Below are 17,318 nucleotides of genomic sequence, written 5' to 3'. Positions count from 1 at the left end.
GAGACTTATTTTCCCATATTGTGAGGTGAAAAACAGGAGCAACATTTGGCGATTGTTCAGAGCTCTAACACAGTAATCGATAGGAGTCTCTCTTTTTTTCAGATGATTGGTTCAACTATTGACACATTGTGAATCGGGTACATCAATCGGGTTTTAAACCCAATCGAGACTTGGGTAACATGCCCTGATTTGATCAATTGATGATCATACTGGTAAAGCCCCGTTGGGGAAAATTAATTGAGCTATGCAAGCGGTGCTTGAACTGACAGAATAACCTGGGGATCAAGCAGGTTCAAGGTGCAGTTGGAACCAAACAATTCAAACGGTCACAAAAATAAAAATAATAATAATACTGATATCATAATAATAGAAAGGATAAGCGAGTATAAAATGGAATATTTAGCGATAAACAGGTTAATTACTATTGATATAAGAATATGTACCCAAGCTACAAACAATGGGATGTTTAACAATGTATCAATATAACTTCGAAATAAATAAAATCTTACCAGTCACTTGAGAAGTTGAGACCCTTCTGCTGATACATACATCTTCAGCTAGGTTCGAGCTTTACGTAAGTTGAAGCATTAGTTTGCATTGAGTTTTTTTTTTTTTCTATCATCTTCGTCTGTCAAATTGATTGTTTTACCTAAATCTTTGAAAGGCCCAGACAGGCGCAATACACATCACTTCTTCTTCTTTGATCTCCACATCAGCTCTTAAAAACTTGAACAATTCCATTGCTGTAGAAGTGATTTCATGACACTGACTAATGTACAAAATTGAGAGCTTTCTGCAGCCATCTCTCAGAGCCTGCAACCCACGATCACTTAAGTTCCGACACCGATTCACATGAAGTCTCGCCAAATTACAGCAATAAAACCCAATTGCTTCCCACCCTAATATCCTAACCTCGTGACATACTGCTAAGTTCCACTCTTCAAGTAATGGACACCCCTTAGCAATTGCCACAATAGACTCATCTCCAATGGTTCTGCAAATACGAAAATTAAGGATTTTTAACCTTGTGCCTAACCCAGCCCCGATTGCTCTCAAACCACCACCATTGACCCAGCTTAGGCTAGAAACATTCAGATACTCGAGCCCACCTCCACTAACAATTCCCGAAACCCCTTCTGGTTCAAGCTTACAGGAATCAGCTTCTAAGTAAGCCAACGCTTGTGAGCAGCCTTTAAAGCCAACACCGCTTATGCTCCGACAGTAAGATATCCGGACTGCTTGAAGCTGACGACATTTTTGTGAAAGAGCACTTATTCCATGATCAGATATAAGTGAACAATATGAGAGATTCACATCTTTTAAATCTAAGCAAGAGTTTGCCAAAGTCTCTAGGCCAATGTCACTAACATTGCACCTGTAAAGACTGATAGATGTCAACAAAGGGCAGCCAGTAGCAACCGAGGAGAGTCCATTATTGGTGATTTTAAAACAGCAATCTAAATAGAGACTCTGCAGCTTTGAGCCATAATTTTGCAGCTGACTCAAGGCTGAATCAGGTAGATCCATGCACCCAGATAAGGACAATGATTGTAGTTGCCGAAAGCGATTCAGTAAACTATAAAACTGGAAGACATTATTGCCGTGGCTACTTTGAGATAATGAAGGATGGTTAAGTAGGCCAAACGAACATAGGAACTGTAAGGATCGACGACTTGAGTTTTGAATATGAAGCCAGCGATGGCAAGTCAAACCAAATGATTCGCGATCAGAGCCACTGTCAAGCTTTTGGAAAATAATATACAGGCAATCATCAGGAAGGTACATAATGGAGGTAGGACCGTCTCTAGAAGGATTCTCCATGTCAGATTTCTATCACTCTTCTGAAGGTTGTAAAGTTCGGATCTTTATCATGAACTTTTTATAAGCTGAGCGAGATGAAGTGGGTGAGTCAAAACCACATAGAGCAGGTGAGTCTCCACATCCGTAACCAATTAGAGCCCCACATTTACGACAAAGAAGCTTGGTTTTGGAACGATATCGACCCCAAGGAAAAGGAAGACAGTTTACCTCATCAACCTGAGTGAAACGACTGAGATCGATGGAGAGGAAGGAGATATAGCCTTTTTTAATGGATTTGTGATACTCAGAACCTATGCCAGAAATGCGATTAGAAGAGGATAAGTTCAGAGGGTACCCACAAGATCCACAGCTGCAGAGAAAGTAAAGAGGAAATTACATTAATCCAACAAGTGACATGCAACCATAATATACATCATATTCAGAAACAAGAAAATTATATATATATATATATTTCCAAGTGTTTACTCACACACACCCCCTCCAAGGAATTTTTTGCACCTGTCAGGAATCAATCCCAGAGAATTAAATTAATAGACATATAGTTAAAACAAAGAAGAGTGTTTGCTGACTCAACTACATGCACAATATTCATCAACAACCATTCAAATTCTAAATGCTTTGGCCCTATGAAGTAACAATGCTGCATGATCGAGATTCTCCAAGCTGGTGGTGGTTAACAAGAGTTAAATGGTTGGATAGGTATTTACAAATATAAACAAAAAAGAAGACCTATTATATTGGACATATAGTTACTAAAATCTGGCATCTAGCACAAAAATAATTAGCCTAACTTGCACCTTATTAACTAGAAAAATGGAGTAATTTAACGATAAACTAAAAAGGAAAAAAAGGGTCAGGCAAAAAAAAAAAAAAAAAAAACAATAAATGAACAAGAAACTAAGCAGTTGCTACCACTAGGCCATTAGCCCAGTTGGTCTTGTGGAAGCATCAAAAACCTCTGCCCTAGGACTAGGTTTACCCTATACCCATGGTTTGGGGATGATTGCGTGTATCTGAAGGGAATAGTCCGCAATAAGAGGCTAGGACACCCTCTGTTATTTAAAAAATGTAAAAAAACTAAAAACTAAAAAAAAAAAAAGAGAACAGATACAAAAAACAGAAGTTGGTTGAGCCACTACCCTTCTGTCAAAGATTAAAAGAGCAACCAAAAAAATTTTGAGCGAGGATTGTTAGATTCCCAGTATAAGAGAATCGAATTACAACTAAATAAGTAGGAACAGCTTTACTGGTTAAACCTAATTTTCTCTACCAATTTCAACCACACCCACACAGTCAGAGAGAGAGAGAGTTCTAATTTATTTAGTTCGGATAAGAATGTCAATCCAAATCAACAATAAGGTAAACATAAAAAGTCAATATTCATGATGTTAAATAATAGGCCATGATAGGAATTGAGCATTTGAATCTCATTCCAATGCCAACCCTTTCCAGCATTTGGGGCATGATTTTAATAGTGGAATGATATCTGAATTAATGACCCACAAACTATGGAATCTCAAGCCACCCAACCCCCATGTGACGGTTTTGAATCAAAAAGTGATTTGAGATTACTCGGGGGGTGCGGGTATAGTAGTTTCATTCCATTCCAAGCCAACAGGATGAGATTTCAATCCCAGTGCTTGATTGTGGCGGCCATCCAATAGGGTGTCAAGAAAACTGCTGTTTAAGGCAGAACTTGAATTTGGAAAGATATCGCTGTCTTCGGTCTGGAAACAGTTGGAAGTTTAATTACGCATACTTTTGAAAGAAACGAATAAATAAGAAAAAGAGAAGAACATGAAAACTTTGCTACTATTAGAATAGACAACGAAGGATACGTGCACACATTTTTTTACCAGGGGCAAATAAAAGTTTTTCCTTTTATTTACATGACAAACAAAACAACGTTAATGGACCTTGATAATAATATTCCCAAATATTACCTTACAAAGACTTGCTGACCCATGAGACTAACCACCTCACATCCAACAAGAACAATTCTGAACTAGAATTGCCAAAAGAAGGTTGTTCCTAATTATAGTGAAGAAAGGGGATGTGTATTTTTCATTGTCAAGTTGATATAATAAAATGCTTGTCCTAAGAAGCAATGCAAGGAAAATGGAGATACTAGCTCATAATTTGTGTTCCCATATTTAAAAAAAAAAAACCACATGGTTTTTAAAGACCTAGCGAAGGCATTTGATAGCAGTGGGGGGATTTCCTAGTAAAGTGAAATCCTTAGAGAGCATAAACTACATGAAAGCCCCAAATTAGAGAAATGATTTGGTGGGGCCTATGAAGAAAACATATTCCGGAAAGATTTATAGAACTTATTCAGGATATGTATAAGGATACTAAGACTAGAGTTTGTACTATATGTGAAGAGACGAATGTTTTCCTTATAAAAGTAGGATTACGCCAAGGTTCGGCACTAAATCCATATTTATTTTGGTAATATTAGATGAAATAACGAAAGACTTGCAAGGACACCTTCCATGGTGCAAGTTATTTGCGAATGACATAGTGCTACTGGATAACTCTAAGGAAACCTTAGCAACAAAATTAGTAGATTGGAGAAATGCACTAGAGTCAAAATAGTAGAACAAAAATGGAATACATGGTATGTAAATTTAATAGCGCTATAGAGAATGATAATGCAGTAATAAAAATTCAAGACCAAAGCATTATTCAAATTATCTAATTTCGATACATGGGATCAATTGTACAAAAAGATTGAGAGGTTGATGATGATGAAAGTAGTAGAATTGGACTAGGTTGGACAAAGGGGAGGAATGCTAGTGGGGTTATATGCGATAAACGAATACCAATTAAGCTAAAAGGAAAAGTATATAGAACCATCACTATACCGGCTATTTTACATGGAACGGAATGTTGGGCGCTAAAAAAAAAACACGAACAACACATCCATGAGGCTGAAATGCGAATATTAAGATGGATGTTGGAAATAACTAGGAGAGGTAAAATTAACAATTAGAGAATTAGGGAGAAATTAGGTATAGCGCCTATTAGTGAGAAAATAAGAGAGAGTAGAATTGGGTGGTATGGGCATATTCAATGCCAATCTATACATGCGACAGTGAGGAGAGGTAGATTGATATGCATAGAAGGTAAAAGGCTAAGAGGTTGACCAAAACTAACATGGAATGAAGTGATAAGAAATTATTTTAAAAAAATAAATCTAATAGGAGAAATGGCTCATGATAGAAAGGATTGGAAAAAGAGAATCCATGTGGCCAACCCCGTTGGTGGGGGATAAAGGCAAGGATGATGATGATGTATTTAAAAAAGAAATCTGCCTTATTGGAAGTAACCAATTAGGTTTACGAAGTGCTTGAAAAGCTTGTTTTAAATTGTCAAGTTTTTTGCCACCTCCTTTCAATCTTTTAACTACACAATCATTTTTCATTCATCATTTCATGCTCCTAAATATTGACATTCTGAATAACTTGATATAAGTTATGTACCAATTAAAATCAACTAAAAATTTATGAGTCCCCTCTGCTCTTAACATTTGCTCAACTTCCAAAAAGATCCTACAAGCCTAAACAATTTACAATTGACATTAGCACCTGCATTGATACATATATATTTCTCAAAATTATCTACAATTGCGAACCCTTTGACTTTCTTGAGGTTTGAGATGATTCAATAGCCAAATTAACCACACACACAAAAAAAAAAAAAAAAGGTTAGTCATGATCAAGACAAATAAGCTGAACCATCAACATAAACTTACAGATCATCGTGAAACACTTGTACATAAAAACCAGCAAGATCGCAATCAAAAGAAAAAGAAAAAAATATAATCCGGTAAATAACAATAAAAAATTGAAGTGATCCAATAATCTATCTTGATTCACCAAACAATCACAAAAACACATAGTGGGAATCGATATACATAGATATATAATTATATAAATTAATCCAGAGAGAGTTGAAATTAGAGTGAACCTGTAAGAGACATCAGCTTGGGACATCTTTGATGAGATCAAAATTCATATTAGTTTTGTTTCGGATAACTTGGATCCGTTGACTGATAAACACCAAATCTTTCCTTTTGCACTTTAGAGAGAGAGTATAGAGATGAATATTAGTACTATATCTTTTTCATTTGCATTTTGGAAAGGCAGTTGAGAGTCGAGGAAAGGGCGAGAGGGAACTCTATTGACTTTCGGTATTAATAAGAAAGATTTTTATTTTATGCCACGCGCGAGTGGGACCCAACAGTTTTAATCCTATCATGTCAAGATGCGAACAATTGACCCGACTCTTTCCGTTTGCGTTTCTAAAAATGCCACTTCTGTCTGCAAAATTTACGATCCCTTTACTTTTCTTACCATTTAAAGACAAATAAACCCTTCAAATTTATTTTATAATAAGTTATACTTTTGTCAAATATATATATATATATAAGTTATAAATTACTGAATAATTAATTTATATTTTTACTAAATAGAAGTAAAATTTCGTAACTATAAATTAATATTTTAATATATAATTTATTTATATATATATACCTTTAAGATCAAATGTAATTATATTAAAGTATAAATAATGTGATACGGACTTAAACTCTCAATCTTTTAAGAATATCACTATAATACAATTTTTACCATAATACAATTTTTACCATAATACAATTTTTGATATATATATATTTATTAATTTATATTTTGACATGGTTTATAAACCAAACACAGCCAACTTTTATGAAAATTTATATATTATAAGAGATAGTAAACTATAAATTCATATTTTTCTTTCTTTTTGCATATTTTGCAAGCATAATAATATATACATATATATATATATATATAAAAGAGTATTTCATTTGGAAGGCAAGATTAATAAGTTAAAGGTAGCTGTAATTATTGTTATGCTGCTACTGCAAAACAATAAGAAAATGTTTCATTCAATTAATTGAAGCAAATAAATTCAACACTAACAGACATAATAATTAATTCCACATTGCCGGCCACCTTTATCTTCTTCTTCGGCTTTGCACGTCGGCATGTAATATACATATATATTCTCCAGCATCCCACAAAAAATAATAAATATAAAACGTTTGATTGACCGTTTCCTTGATGGTACGGATCAAATTACTGCTATTTGCAATGCCCAATGTATTGCTGTAAAAAAATAAAAAATAAAAAGGCCAAGGTATTGACTGAAAAATGACGGACTGCAAATTTTGTTTCTGTGACGGACACAATCTGAATAAGCCAAGCAACCTGGAAAGAAGAGCCAAATTAAAATCGACGATGAAGATGGTGAGTGAACACCATGCTCGAACTTTTGAATGCTCACCAGTCACTGTTTCTGTATTGTTGCTCAAGTAAATTAAAATAGTGTCGTAATATTTGGATACATCCAGATTTTAAGAGGCCAATGTTTCGAGGTAAAATCCTTGGGGAGATAAAAGTTTAAAATGTAAAACCTGCAATGACAAGATGAAACTACCTTTAAGTAGCTTACTTAAGGTCCAACACTGAAGTAGCTTTCTTGCAAAAGATCCTTACACTGTTTCGATTGGTTATATGAAACTTTTGTTCTTAAAACAACACCAATTGAATGGCCTCTGTCAAGTATTTGCAACTCAAGTAACGAGTTTTCATAAGCAGCCAACAGATTAGAGCCCCTAATCATCAGCATCTTGATCAAAATCCTTAACTTTCACATCTGCATCTTCTCCATATTGAATGCAGTTGTCAATTTGTGACAACACATACCGTATACTGAAAAGGAAAGGAAAAGCCCAATGTTAGTCAAAGTCGTCAGTAATATAACTTCGGAACACATAAGCCAAAAGCATGGGTTGGGACTTGGCTTGTTTATTAAACGAGCTTGGAGATGGGGCTTGAGCTCAGTTCACTTGCTTATTAAACAAGCTCAATTTGACCTGGAGCTGAGCTATTCAAGAACGGTCAGGTTCATTACCCATCCTGATTTTTCACCATTAAGGGAAGTATTTTTTCCATTGCCATGTTCTGAACTTTAATATTGACCAACCTAACATAAACTCAAGCTTAATGCTTTTTACGCACACCTACTTACCCCCACCTTGGTCGCCTTCATGAGGATTTAATCCTATAGAGGGAACTGAGGAGTTGACAAAATTCTACTGAAATTTGTAAGCTCAAGACACAAAACCAAAGTACAAGCAGTCGAGTCAAATATACATGCATACACCATATTGCAAAACAAGCACAAGCAGTCAAGACAAGAACAGTCAGGTTCGTTACCCATCCTGATTCTACTGAAATTTGTAAGCTCAAGACACAAAAACAAAGCACAAGCAGTCGAGTCAAATATACATGCATACACCATATTGCAAAACAAAAGTCACGCAGAGAATACATGCTATGCTCCTCCCTCTGTTTTGGAGATCTGACCAACCCTCAACGAATTTTAGTCCGACATACCCTCACAATGGGATCCTAAATTAAGAAACTCGAATTCCAAAAGCTTAAAATTAAAATTACATATCTGATAGCCTCTACAGAAGTTTTCACACAGCTGAACTGGTTTTGGTGGTGGATCAGAAGAAACTATACGATGGTGACTCGGGCTGATTCTGGCTGGGTTTTAATTTTGAATTATCTATAATCAAATATTAATCATATTAAGGTAGTGAGATGGGGCTGATAGGGAATTGATTAATATTTGATTATAGGGAATTGTCTGTGCTCGCAACGCCCTCGTTGCGGCTCGGGCCACCCTGCCTACCCGGTTTGCAGACCCGGTCGCCCTCCGAGCCGAGCCCTTGGCGTGACACCAGGTCAAGGACTGGGTCTGGCTCTGATACCAACTATAACAAATGGGTGTTTCACGATCCAACGCAAAAGCTTAAGCTATTAGGTGGGGCTAACACCCAATCAGTATATACCCATTCACTTTTCCATCCGGATCCAATGTGGGACAAGCTCCCCCTGGCTACACCTATCCACAAAACAGAAAAGGAAATATAGAAAATCTTATAACATTGTGGGGGAAATAAGGGAACTCCATTGTGTCCATTTCCAGAGAGTCCAAGAGGGAGTATTACTGAAAATTTTCAAACCAAAGTAGAGGTCCCTGTGTAACTAAAGTAAATCATAGTAACAATCAACATAATTACCCTAGTAGCAAGGTTCCAATCCTTTATGTGTGTGCAAACATAGGACTTTGGTACTCATATCTGCATGCACATGCAAGCAGACATACATGTGATAAGTGTGTGCACAAGCACATGAAGAGAAAGGGAGAGAGATATATACATATATATAGAGAGAGAGAGAGAGAGTACCTGCTCTCTTTCCTCAAGTCAAGAGGCACAAAGCTCACCATACTATACTGATCCACCTACAAAAAGTATTTAAAAAGTAGTTATAAAACAATCCAAGCATCCCCCTGTATGCTAATGAAACATAAGAAAATAATAATAATCAACACTTTACAAGATTATGAAAGGAAAAAAATATCCTAACAAATTATTGTATATTATAGGGAAAAATGTCAAATGTATCCTTGCTGTGAATGAATAATGAAACTACTTTCCAATAAGGATTTTAAAATATATACAGATGTAGATATTTGACATATACACCAATTTATGTACCTATATATGTTGCAAACATACCCAACATCAAAGATCATAGAATCAAAAGGGCTGCTCGTCCAATTCATCATTAATTCATAGAGGAGAAGCTCATCATGCCAATAGCAGTTGTTCAACCAAGTTGCTATTCCCGGAGAGCTCTATTAAGCAAACTTAACAATGGGATGGTTCTTTTTAACAAAAAACTTACACAAAGGTTTGAGTGCTGGTTGATGCCATCAGCATTAGAACTAAAACTTTTTAACCTAATGTAGTAATAAATTGAAACTCCTTTTTGGTTTAAAAATAGAAATAATTTCACTATCTTATTGATAGAAGAACCAAGATATGTTAATCACTTTCTTACAAAATCGCATATCAATTAATATAGAATTTATTTATAAAAGATGTCCTGCTTTAGAACTCACCAATTCAATCAAAGATTTATTAAGCTTTTCAAACTGAGGAGCCATGCGTCTATTCAACTCTGACAATAAAACTTGAGGCTCCGGATTTAAGTAACTGAGAGCAAAAAGGTTAAAATATATTAAAATGTAAAAGAGTAAAACAACCTTAAATGTAGAAAAGAGTAGTTAATGTAAAGGGGCTCACTCTTCAATATCCCTTTTGTTCGTCACGAGGTCCATTTTGGAGAGAATGTTAACATGGGGCAGTTCAAGTTGCACCATTGCAGAAAGTGAAGCCATGCAACCACTTATAAACTTTGTCACATCCGTCATGAACTACGCACAAACACACAAAACAAAACAGAATTAAACTCTCGGTTTTGGTAAAATTATGGGGCATAACCAGTGCAAGAAACAAAATGTTGAAATTAATTAGAATAAGTGGAGAAAACCTTATACAAACCTGTGAATCAAGCAAGTACACGACACAAACATTGAAATTCTTACGCTTCAAATGCTCCACAAAGTTCTTAAGCACGGGAACATGCGAAAAAAGTTCTATCTGGCCTATAAAATAATCAAAAATATTTCTTGATGATATAAAATGTAATCCTGTTGAGATAAAAGAAGTACAAAAACAATGAGCCTCAACATTCCCACACTACATGACATACTGCATATGGTAAGTTGGCCTTGGAAACAGGGAACAAACTTTCTTTCATAAGAATAGCGGGGAGAAGCTAATAAAAATATTATAAATTTGTACTGTAGGATAATTCTTGAAATAACTCTTCTGAAAATGTTCCGTATTACAGGTATTGAATGTGAGTTACCTAACTATACCTAAACCAACACAATTAACCAAGTACAGCCAACATTATGAACTAACCAGGATGCATATCATTAGATTTAACTTATACATTTAGCAAATAAAACAAATACTATTATGTAAATATCATAGAATCTGGTTCACAGAAATGGTTCTCTTGATATAAGTGTATCATGCATATTGTTACGACAAACACAGCAAACCAAGAACAAAACAAGAATCACGCCACACAAAGAACAACAAAGATTTACGTGGTTCGGTGTAAGCCAACTCCACAACGAAGATCCAGCAAAAGATTTCATTATGTGAAAAACGTAGCTCTCGCTCTCACTCTTTCCTGAGTTTTTCAGTGCGCTCATTACCCACTCCAAATCCTGAACTCCCTTATATACTGGGCTACAAGAGTGTCCCAAACAGGGTCCAAGACCCGCAAGCAAAAACAGGTCAAAAAATTTCGGGCCACAACATCACACAAATATATTACAGTTTTTCTTTTTTGGGGGTAAGTGTGAATTGTATTAAACTGTGCTAAATAGGCATAAAAACAAAGAGGGCCTCATTAATTGAAATGATGAGATAAGAAAATCTGCATTGACAAATTGAAGCACAAAAGTTATATTAAAGTTTATATTCGACTCCTATCCATTTATAAAAATTAACTACTATGACGAAAAAAGAATACATAGTGAAGGGGCTTTTAGAAGGAACTTAACATTGGGGTTCACAATTGAATCTTATTGGTGTTTTTATGGTCATTCTAAATTTCTAATGCAATTTAATATTTTCTCAAACCATGGTGAGGTATGGTAATTTCGTTGATACTAATCATAGGAATTCTTCTTCACTTATTCAGATATGTCACATTTCCTGGTTTGTTGCAGCCAAGGCAGGTTTTGTTTTACACCTTTTTAAGAGGGTCTATTCGTTTCTTTTATTCAAAAATCCAAATCAAAATAACCTCAAACAATTGTCCCCGTCATTGATGTCCAATAATTTCAGCCAACGTTCGTTTGATTCAAACTTCGGAATGTGGCCCTCAAATAATCCCTTTAAATTGTACATAAATCTTGCAGGGATGAAATTACAGTAAGTAGCTGGGAATGAATTCTGGAAAAGTTACTCCTTTTAAACATTCTGCAGATAATGAAAAAGGTTCTAGCCATGGAATGGCTAACCCTGACGAGCTAGATGAATGTCTGACGCTATATAAATCAATTTAAGGAGGATTGTTTTCAAAGCAAATGTTCATGAAATAAAGGCTTTGAATGAAATGTCAGGAAGTAATAACTTCATTTAAAGTAGATTAAAGAAGGCAACAGAAACAGTAAGTTCTTTCTTTAGTACTGCTCTGATAAGGAGAAAGGATTCAATTACAAAACTTTAAGAAGAAGATAGTGCTTTAGATTTGTAGGAACGTCTAGGCAGTCCTTATATCTAGGCAAAAGTTTCCAACTACATTTTGCATGCTATTAGATTTATGAAACAAAACAAAACAAAACAAAAAATAAATAAAAAAATAAAAAATAAAAAAATAGAGAGGAGAATGGAGATCTCTAGAATAACATCTTTTAGGCAAGCAACATTAAGAGAGGAGGAAGGTCAATTCGAATCAACAGAAACATTCTAACAAGAACACTTAATTTAGCATTCATCATATGAGAATACCAATACATGAATATGAAGACATGTTAGTACATATAAAATTACATGAAAACAAGATGCCTAAAGGGAAGGTACTGATTTTTTTAATTACGTTCATCTATGCCCATTAGTTTAAAGGAAAAAACGTAGTTAGGGTTAGGCACCTCTCTGTGTTTGCATATGTGTTCAATGACTCCTTAGACAGCTTTGTAATGTTCACCCATACACAACACAAGCAACTAAGTAATAAGTCAAAGGTTAGGCATTGCAAATGTACATATTCTAAATATCCTTGCCCTCCTAATTCCACCATCAATATAATATTTTATAATGAAATAGATAAATAGGTAATTATAAATAGGACCATAAATACCTGGGCAGTCAAAAACTAAATAGTCATCGTCCAAGTAATTATCTAGTTCTTCTGCCAACCAATCATCCAGATTTTCTTCAAGGTGTCTGAGAGTGGAGATTTAAGACCATACAAAATTTGAATCCAATAATCATACAAAAAGAATAAATGTTCTTTAAATTATGAAGTAAAATTCATGCTCCTCTTGTGAAGGATTACAAGAGGTGCGTATGATCTTTGGGATGGCCAGTAAGCTCTAGTAGAATTAAGCTATGTATGATCAACATGGAAAGAAAATTGATTAACAATAGAACAAAAAAATATCAAGGATACTCCATGCAGTAGATAAGACCACCATTTGGACCCAGTCCAAGTTCCTCCATAACATCATCCAAAGAAATGAGTTCCCTAATATCTGCAAGCAAATAACACTTTGCTGCTCTAAATCCGAATCAATAAAACTTACAACAGAATAAAAAAAAAAAAATAGATGAACTCTACTCACCCATGGCTACAGGATAGTCAAAATTTTCGGCGGCAGGATCTAAGTTTACGATATGGATTGTCCGCTGGACAGCCTCACAGTGTTTGTACAAACTAGAGCAGTAAGTAGACTGATGGAGAAAATTTTATACAAGCCATTAGTTAGTGAAAAGCGTTTACTGTGTAATATAAAGATGCTTTGCCCAAAGATGAAGTTAAAAAGAAAAAATAAAGTTCTTAGTAAACAACCATATGCAAACATAAAGAAACACGTGTCAAATTAAATCTCCCAAGTAAGAATGCGGTTCATTAGCAAATAAGTAATAACATGGACCAAAGACAAAAATTAAGTCAATAACCTTTCCACTGCCCGCAGGGCCAATAACTAGCTGTGCATAGCCCATAATTGCTTTTTTGAAGTGCTATATCAATTCAAAATGGAGGTAACGAAGATATTGAAGATCTGAAAAATCCCGAGAACTGCAACAAGAGCATATGTAGCACACCAAACACCAGCTGCCAGCAAATAATTCAGTCCATCAGAGTTACCCATAAGCACTGGTATGAGAAGCACAACATAACACCACCTGAATTAACAGTATCAAAACAAAAAGAATCATAATATATTTACATTTATATATATAAAAAATTTAAGGAATATGTAATCTTAATCATATCAGCCTTCTCATTGATACAGTCATTCAATCAACTTGACATCAATAAAGCAATGATGATTCAAAAAAAAAAAATTACTTAGAGGTTAATCCTTCTTCAACTGCAACCATAGTGTAATTACACCATTGAAATAATGGGAACATATTATAAACTAGAAAGCACATATATGGATACGACATGATACGGGTGGCAAATCTAAAAAAAAAAAAAAAAAAGGATACGGGTACGGTAAAATACGGCAATAATAAAATAATAAACTATATATTTATGTATACAAACAATTAATTTTTGGTCAGTTTTGTATAATATATGAATCTAAATGCAATCATTAAAATGTTCTAAATTAAAAAAAAAAATAAAAATTAAAAAAAAAAATAAAAAAAAATTAAAAACATAGGAGTTCATTTCACAACACATAAAATAAAATAAGCATCCCTAGTCATCAGTAAATAAAAAAACCTTCAGCGACGATAAGATATACAAATTCTTAATGAATAGGACCAAATGCATGGACACGATAATATATATATATATATATATATATATATATATATATATATATATATATATATCGCCGGCCCTGAGATTCCAAATATTTTGAGAGGCCCTAGGCAAACTTTCAAATACGAGGCCCTTGAGTTTCACACGCACAAAAAAGAATTATAAGAGTGCGAAATTTTAACACAATGTTTTCAAATTCTATAGCTAATATAATTGTGCCCCTGCGCATTGTGCATAAGACAACTAACTAATAACTATAAATTTATCACCACCAACAAATAATTGTGCGCCGGTACAATGTGCATAAGACAACTAATTAATAAGTATAAATCTATCACCACCAATAAATAATTGCAGTGTGCTTAAGACAACTAAATAATAACTATAAATTTTTATCACCACCAATAACTAATTGTGCGCAAATTGTGCGCATGTGCAGTGTGCATAAGACAGCTAACTAATAACAATAAATTTATCAATTAAAAGTGCGAAATTTTCACAGGCACAAAAAAAAAAAATAAGAGAACAGTTTGCTAGAGCTTCTTTTACATTCATTGTTTATATAGCTACTAAAATTTTATGATTACAGAGGAAAATATATGTGGAGATGAGGTGAATATATATATATATATATATATATATATAGGAGGCTGAACTTATAGTACAGAAGAAGTAGTGGGACTTTTAGGTTATATGTGGCATCCACTATCGTATATAGTTTTGTCTTTCACTCTTTATATCAACTACACTACACTTTGTTTGTGTGTTTTTTTGGGAGCCAATTACCTGCAGTGATTGATTGATCATTGCTACAGAAGACCTGTGCAAATTAATAGAAAAAACCATTAACTTTTGTTTTGTTAAAGCCTGCTCTTGATTTCCATGTGTTTGTACATTCTGATGGCAAGTGCTTTGACAATATTATTAACTGAAATTCTAGCTGAGCCAACTTCAAATAACATCAATAATGGTGGTATGTATCTTCATATAAAAATAAAATAAAATTAAAATTAAAATTAAAAACCTTAATTTGGCACTTTTATGTATGAGTACAATTTAGAGATCGAAAAAGTTAATTATTACCTCAACCCACTAGTAGAAGGGATCCTTAATTTTCGTGGGATTGAATGTGAAAATGCAAAAAATTATGAGGAAAAGGGGTATGGTTGCTGCTGTTGTGAGATTGGAGTGGACTTAGGGAGAGGAAAAAAAAAAGTATCTGCCATAGATTATGGACTCGATCGCCATGAAAGACACATGTAGAAAGGCACATATTTATTAAAATACTAAGAGAACCATAATATATGCATTCAGCTTTTGATAGCCATCACACACAGTGACACACACACACAAAACCCTAGCTACTTTTCACTATTGGAACAAAGGTAAAGGCCCAAATCAAACGAACCAAAGTTAGAACAAATCAAATGTTGAGATGAACGAAAGAAAGAAACATATATAAAAGATCGATTCATGCAAAAGGAGAGAGACATAGAGAGACAGAGAGAGAGAGAGGATGAACATACCTTGTAATATATTTATAGAGAAGAGAGAAGAGAGAAGAGAGAAGAGAGAGCCCTGATGTTGAGTATGATAAAAACACAGAGGAGAGAGCACCGGGTTTCTTTTTCTTCACGGCCTTCTTCCTGCTTCTAGGTTCGTATTTTTCAATTAAAAGTAAAGTGCAACTTATAAACTATCAATCTTTTGTAAATAAACCCCTTTTGACTAAATTTTCAGCCAAGAAACCCCTCCCACAAACGGAGGTCTAAACGGTGACAGTAAAAGTGTCACGCGTGATGCTAAAAATAGGTTTTGTACCTGATTTAAGAAAATAAATAATAATTATTCTTGTTTGGATAACAAAGAGGAGATAAAAGAAAAAAAAAGAGAATAATAATTAAATTACTATCCTACCCATTTTTCAGAAAGCAAGAGCATGAAGCCTTGTTCTACCGGGAAAATATTTTGTATAGCTTATTGTTTCTTTTCCTCTTTCCAATTATGAACTTGGAGAACTGCATTTTTTTTGGTATATGACCATTGGTACCTTTTTTCCTTTTTTCTTTTTTTTGATCTTTTTTTTTTGTTCGCAAGATCAGATACCATATTTATATTTAATTTGGATTCACAAAGTATCAGGAATATATTGTAAATTGTAAAATGTGGGGATATGCTTAATATATTATACATATATTATATATGTATACATTCCTAGAAATGATATCAAACACATTTCAAATAAAATTTTAAATATATATATAACAGGGACTCAAATATATATAGATGGTAAACTGGGATAACCTCTATTTTCTTTTACAGTATACAACAATGGAGAATTATGATATAAATTTCAAAAAATGCATATAACAGGGACTTGAATGGAATAATAAATATATGTATTGATTTGTGAAGGCTAGTTTTGGTATTATTAAAATACCACTAAAATCACTATGCTTTCTCTCCCTATCTTTTCAAAATTGGAGGGAAAGCAAATGAGGGATAGGGAAGGATATCTCTCCCTATTATCTCTTTTCTCTCCATTTAACCTACCCAAACACACTCATACCCTATCATTTCATTTTCTTTTTTTCTCTCTCCTGTCCCTCCAAATCATCACATCCAAACACACCCTGTCCTATCCCTCCAAATCATTCCATCCAAACACACCCTAGCGCGCGATGTGGGTGCGAGTGTTTTTCACCTTTTTTTAAATAAATTTTTTTTTGTTGTGTAAATTCAACATAATAACATTATTAAAATTTCAACTTGTTTGTAAAAATCTATTACAAAGTTATCATTGTGCCCTAATTCTATTAGTTTTGACGTTAATCTAGGCTTGGTTTTCACATGCGTAATCAAATTTTAGTAACAAAACTACCCAAAAACATGTGTCTATAATGTGTTATTAATTTTTAGGGTTAAAATCATAAAATCCCAAATATTTTAAAATTTTAATCATAAAATCTAAATCTATTTCTAAAAACTCCTGCACTTTAAAAAAGTGAT

The 17,318-nt window shown here is 34.1% G+C and overlaps 2 protein-coding genes across 6 annotated transcripts; both read right to left on the bottom strand.

The window, feature by feature from the left end:
• Nucleotides 1–398: 398 nt before the first annotated feature.
• On the bottom strand, nt 399–5,996 carry LOC132269223 (F-box/LRR-repeat protein 12). 2 transcript variants are annotated; one of them, XM_059770336.1, is made up of 3 exons: nt 5,794–5,996; nt 2,291–2,319; nt 399–2,170 (listed from the first exon to the last, which is right to left on the bottom strand). In XM_059770336.1, exon 3 carries the CDS (start codon nt 1,819–1,821, stop codon nt 646–648), a length of 1,176 nt encoding a protein of 391 aa, XP_059626319.1. In that variant the 5' UTR covers nt 1,822–2,170; nt 2,291–2,319; nt 5,794–5,996; the 3' UTR covers nt 399–645. The 2 variants fall into 2 exon arrangements, with proteins under 2 accessions (XP_059626319.1, XP_059626317.1); XM_059770334.1 differs by lacking the exon at nt 2,291–2,319.
• Nucleotides 5,997–6,978: 982 nt separating this feature from the next.
• LOC132269222 (GPN-loop GTPase 3) lies at nt 6,979–15,982 on the bottom strand. Of its 4 annotated transcripts, none has more exons than XR_009469435.1 (11): nt 15,836–15,981; nt 13,493–13,720; nt 13,156–13,264; nt 12,984–13,065; nt 12,672–12,757; nt 10,292–10,395; nt 10,034–10,164; nt 9,850–9,943; nt 9,131–9,186; nt 7,153–7,580; nt 6,979–7,076 (listed from the first exon to the last, which is right to left on the bottom strand). XR_009469435.1 is itself a non-coding variant. In XM_059770333.1 (10 exons), the coding sequence occupies exons 2-10, from the start codon at nt 13,535–13,537 to the stop codon at nt 7,484–7,486; spliced, it is 804 nt and encodes a 267-aa protein (XP_059626316.1). In that variant the 5' UTR covers nt 13,538–13,649; nt 15,836–15,982; the 3' UTR covers nt 6,979–7,483. The 4 variants fall into 4 exon arrangements, 2 of the variants coding, with proteins under 2 accessions (XP_059626316.1, XP_059626315.1); XR_009469436.1 differs by having other exon boundaries at nt 6,979–7,282; nt 7,365–7,580; XM_059770333.1 differs by having other exon boundaries at nt 6,979–7,580; nt 13,493–13,649; nt 15,836–15,982.
• Between the last annotated feature and the right edge of the window lie 1,336 nt (nt 15,983–17,318).

Source organism: Cornus florida, unplaced genomic scaffold, assembly GCF_030987335.1.
Source record: "Cornus florida cultivar Cherokee Brave unplaced genomic scaffold, ASM3098733v1 CherokeeBrave_3.0.0_Hap2_Chr08, whole genome shotgun sequence".
In the NCBI taxonomy this organism is placed as follows: Eukaryota; Viridiplantae; Streptophyta; class Magnoliopsida; order Cornales; family Cornaceae; genus Cornus; species Cornus florida.
The sequence above is the reverse complement of the archived record's forward strand: the minus strand, read 5'-3'. Positions and strand labels throughout refer to the sequence as shown.

Coding starts and splice junctions, on each gene's coding strand:
- LOC132269223 (XM_059770336.1), bottom strand. CDS start 1,821: ATGGAGAATCCTTCTAGAGACGGTCCTACCTCCATTATGTACCTTCCT.
- LOC132269222 (XM_059770333.1), bottom strand. CDS start 13,537: ATGGGCTATGCACAGCTAGTTATTGGCCCTGCGGGCAGTGGAAAG. Junction 12,758..12,983: donor GGTCTTATCTACTGCATGGA/GTATCCTTGATA, acceptor CTCCACTCTCAG/ACACCTTGAAGAAAATCTGG. Junction 9,187..9,849: donor ATAAATCTTTGATTGAATTG/GTGAGTTCTAAA, acceptor TACTTTTTGTAG/GTGGATCAGTATAGTATGGT.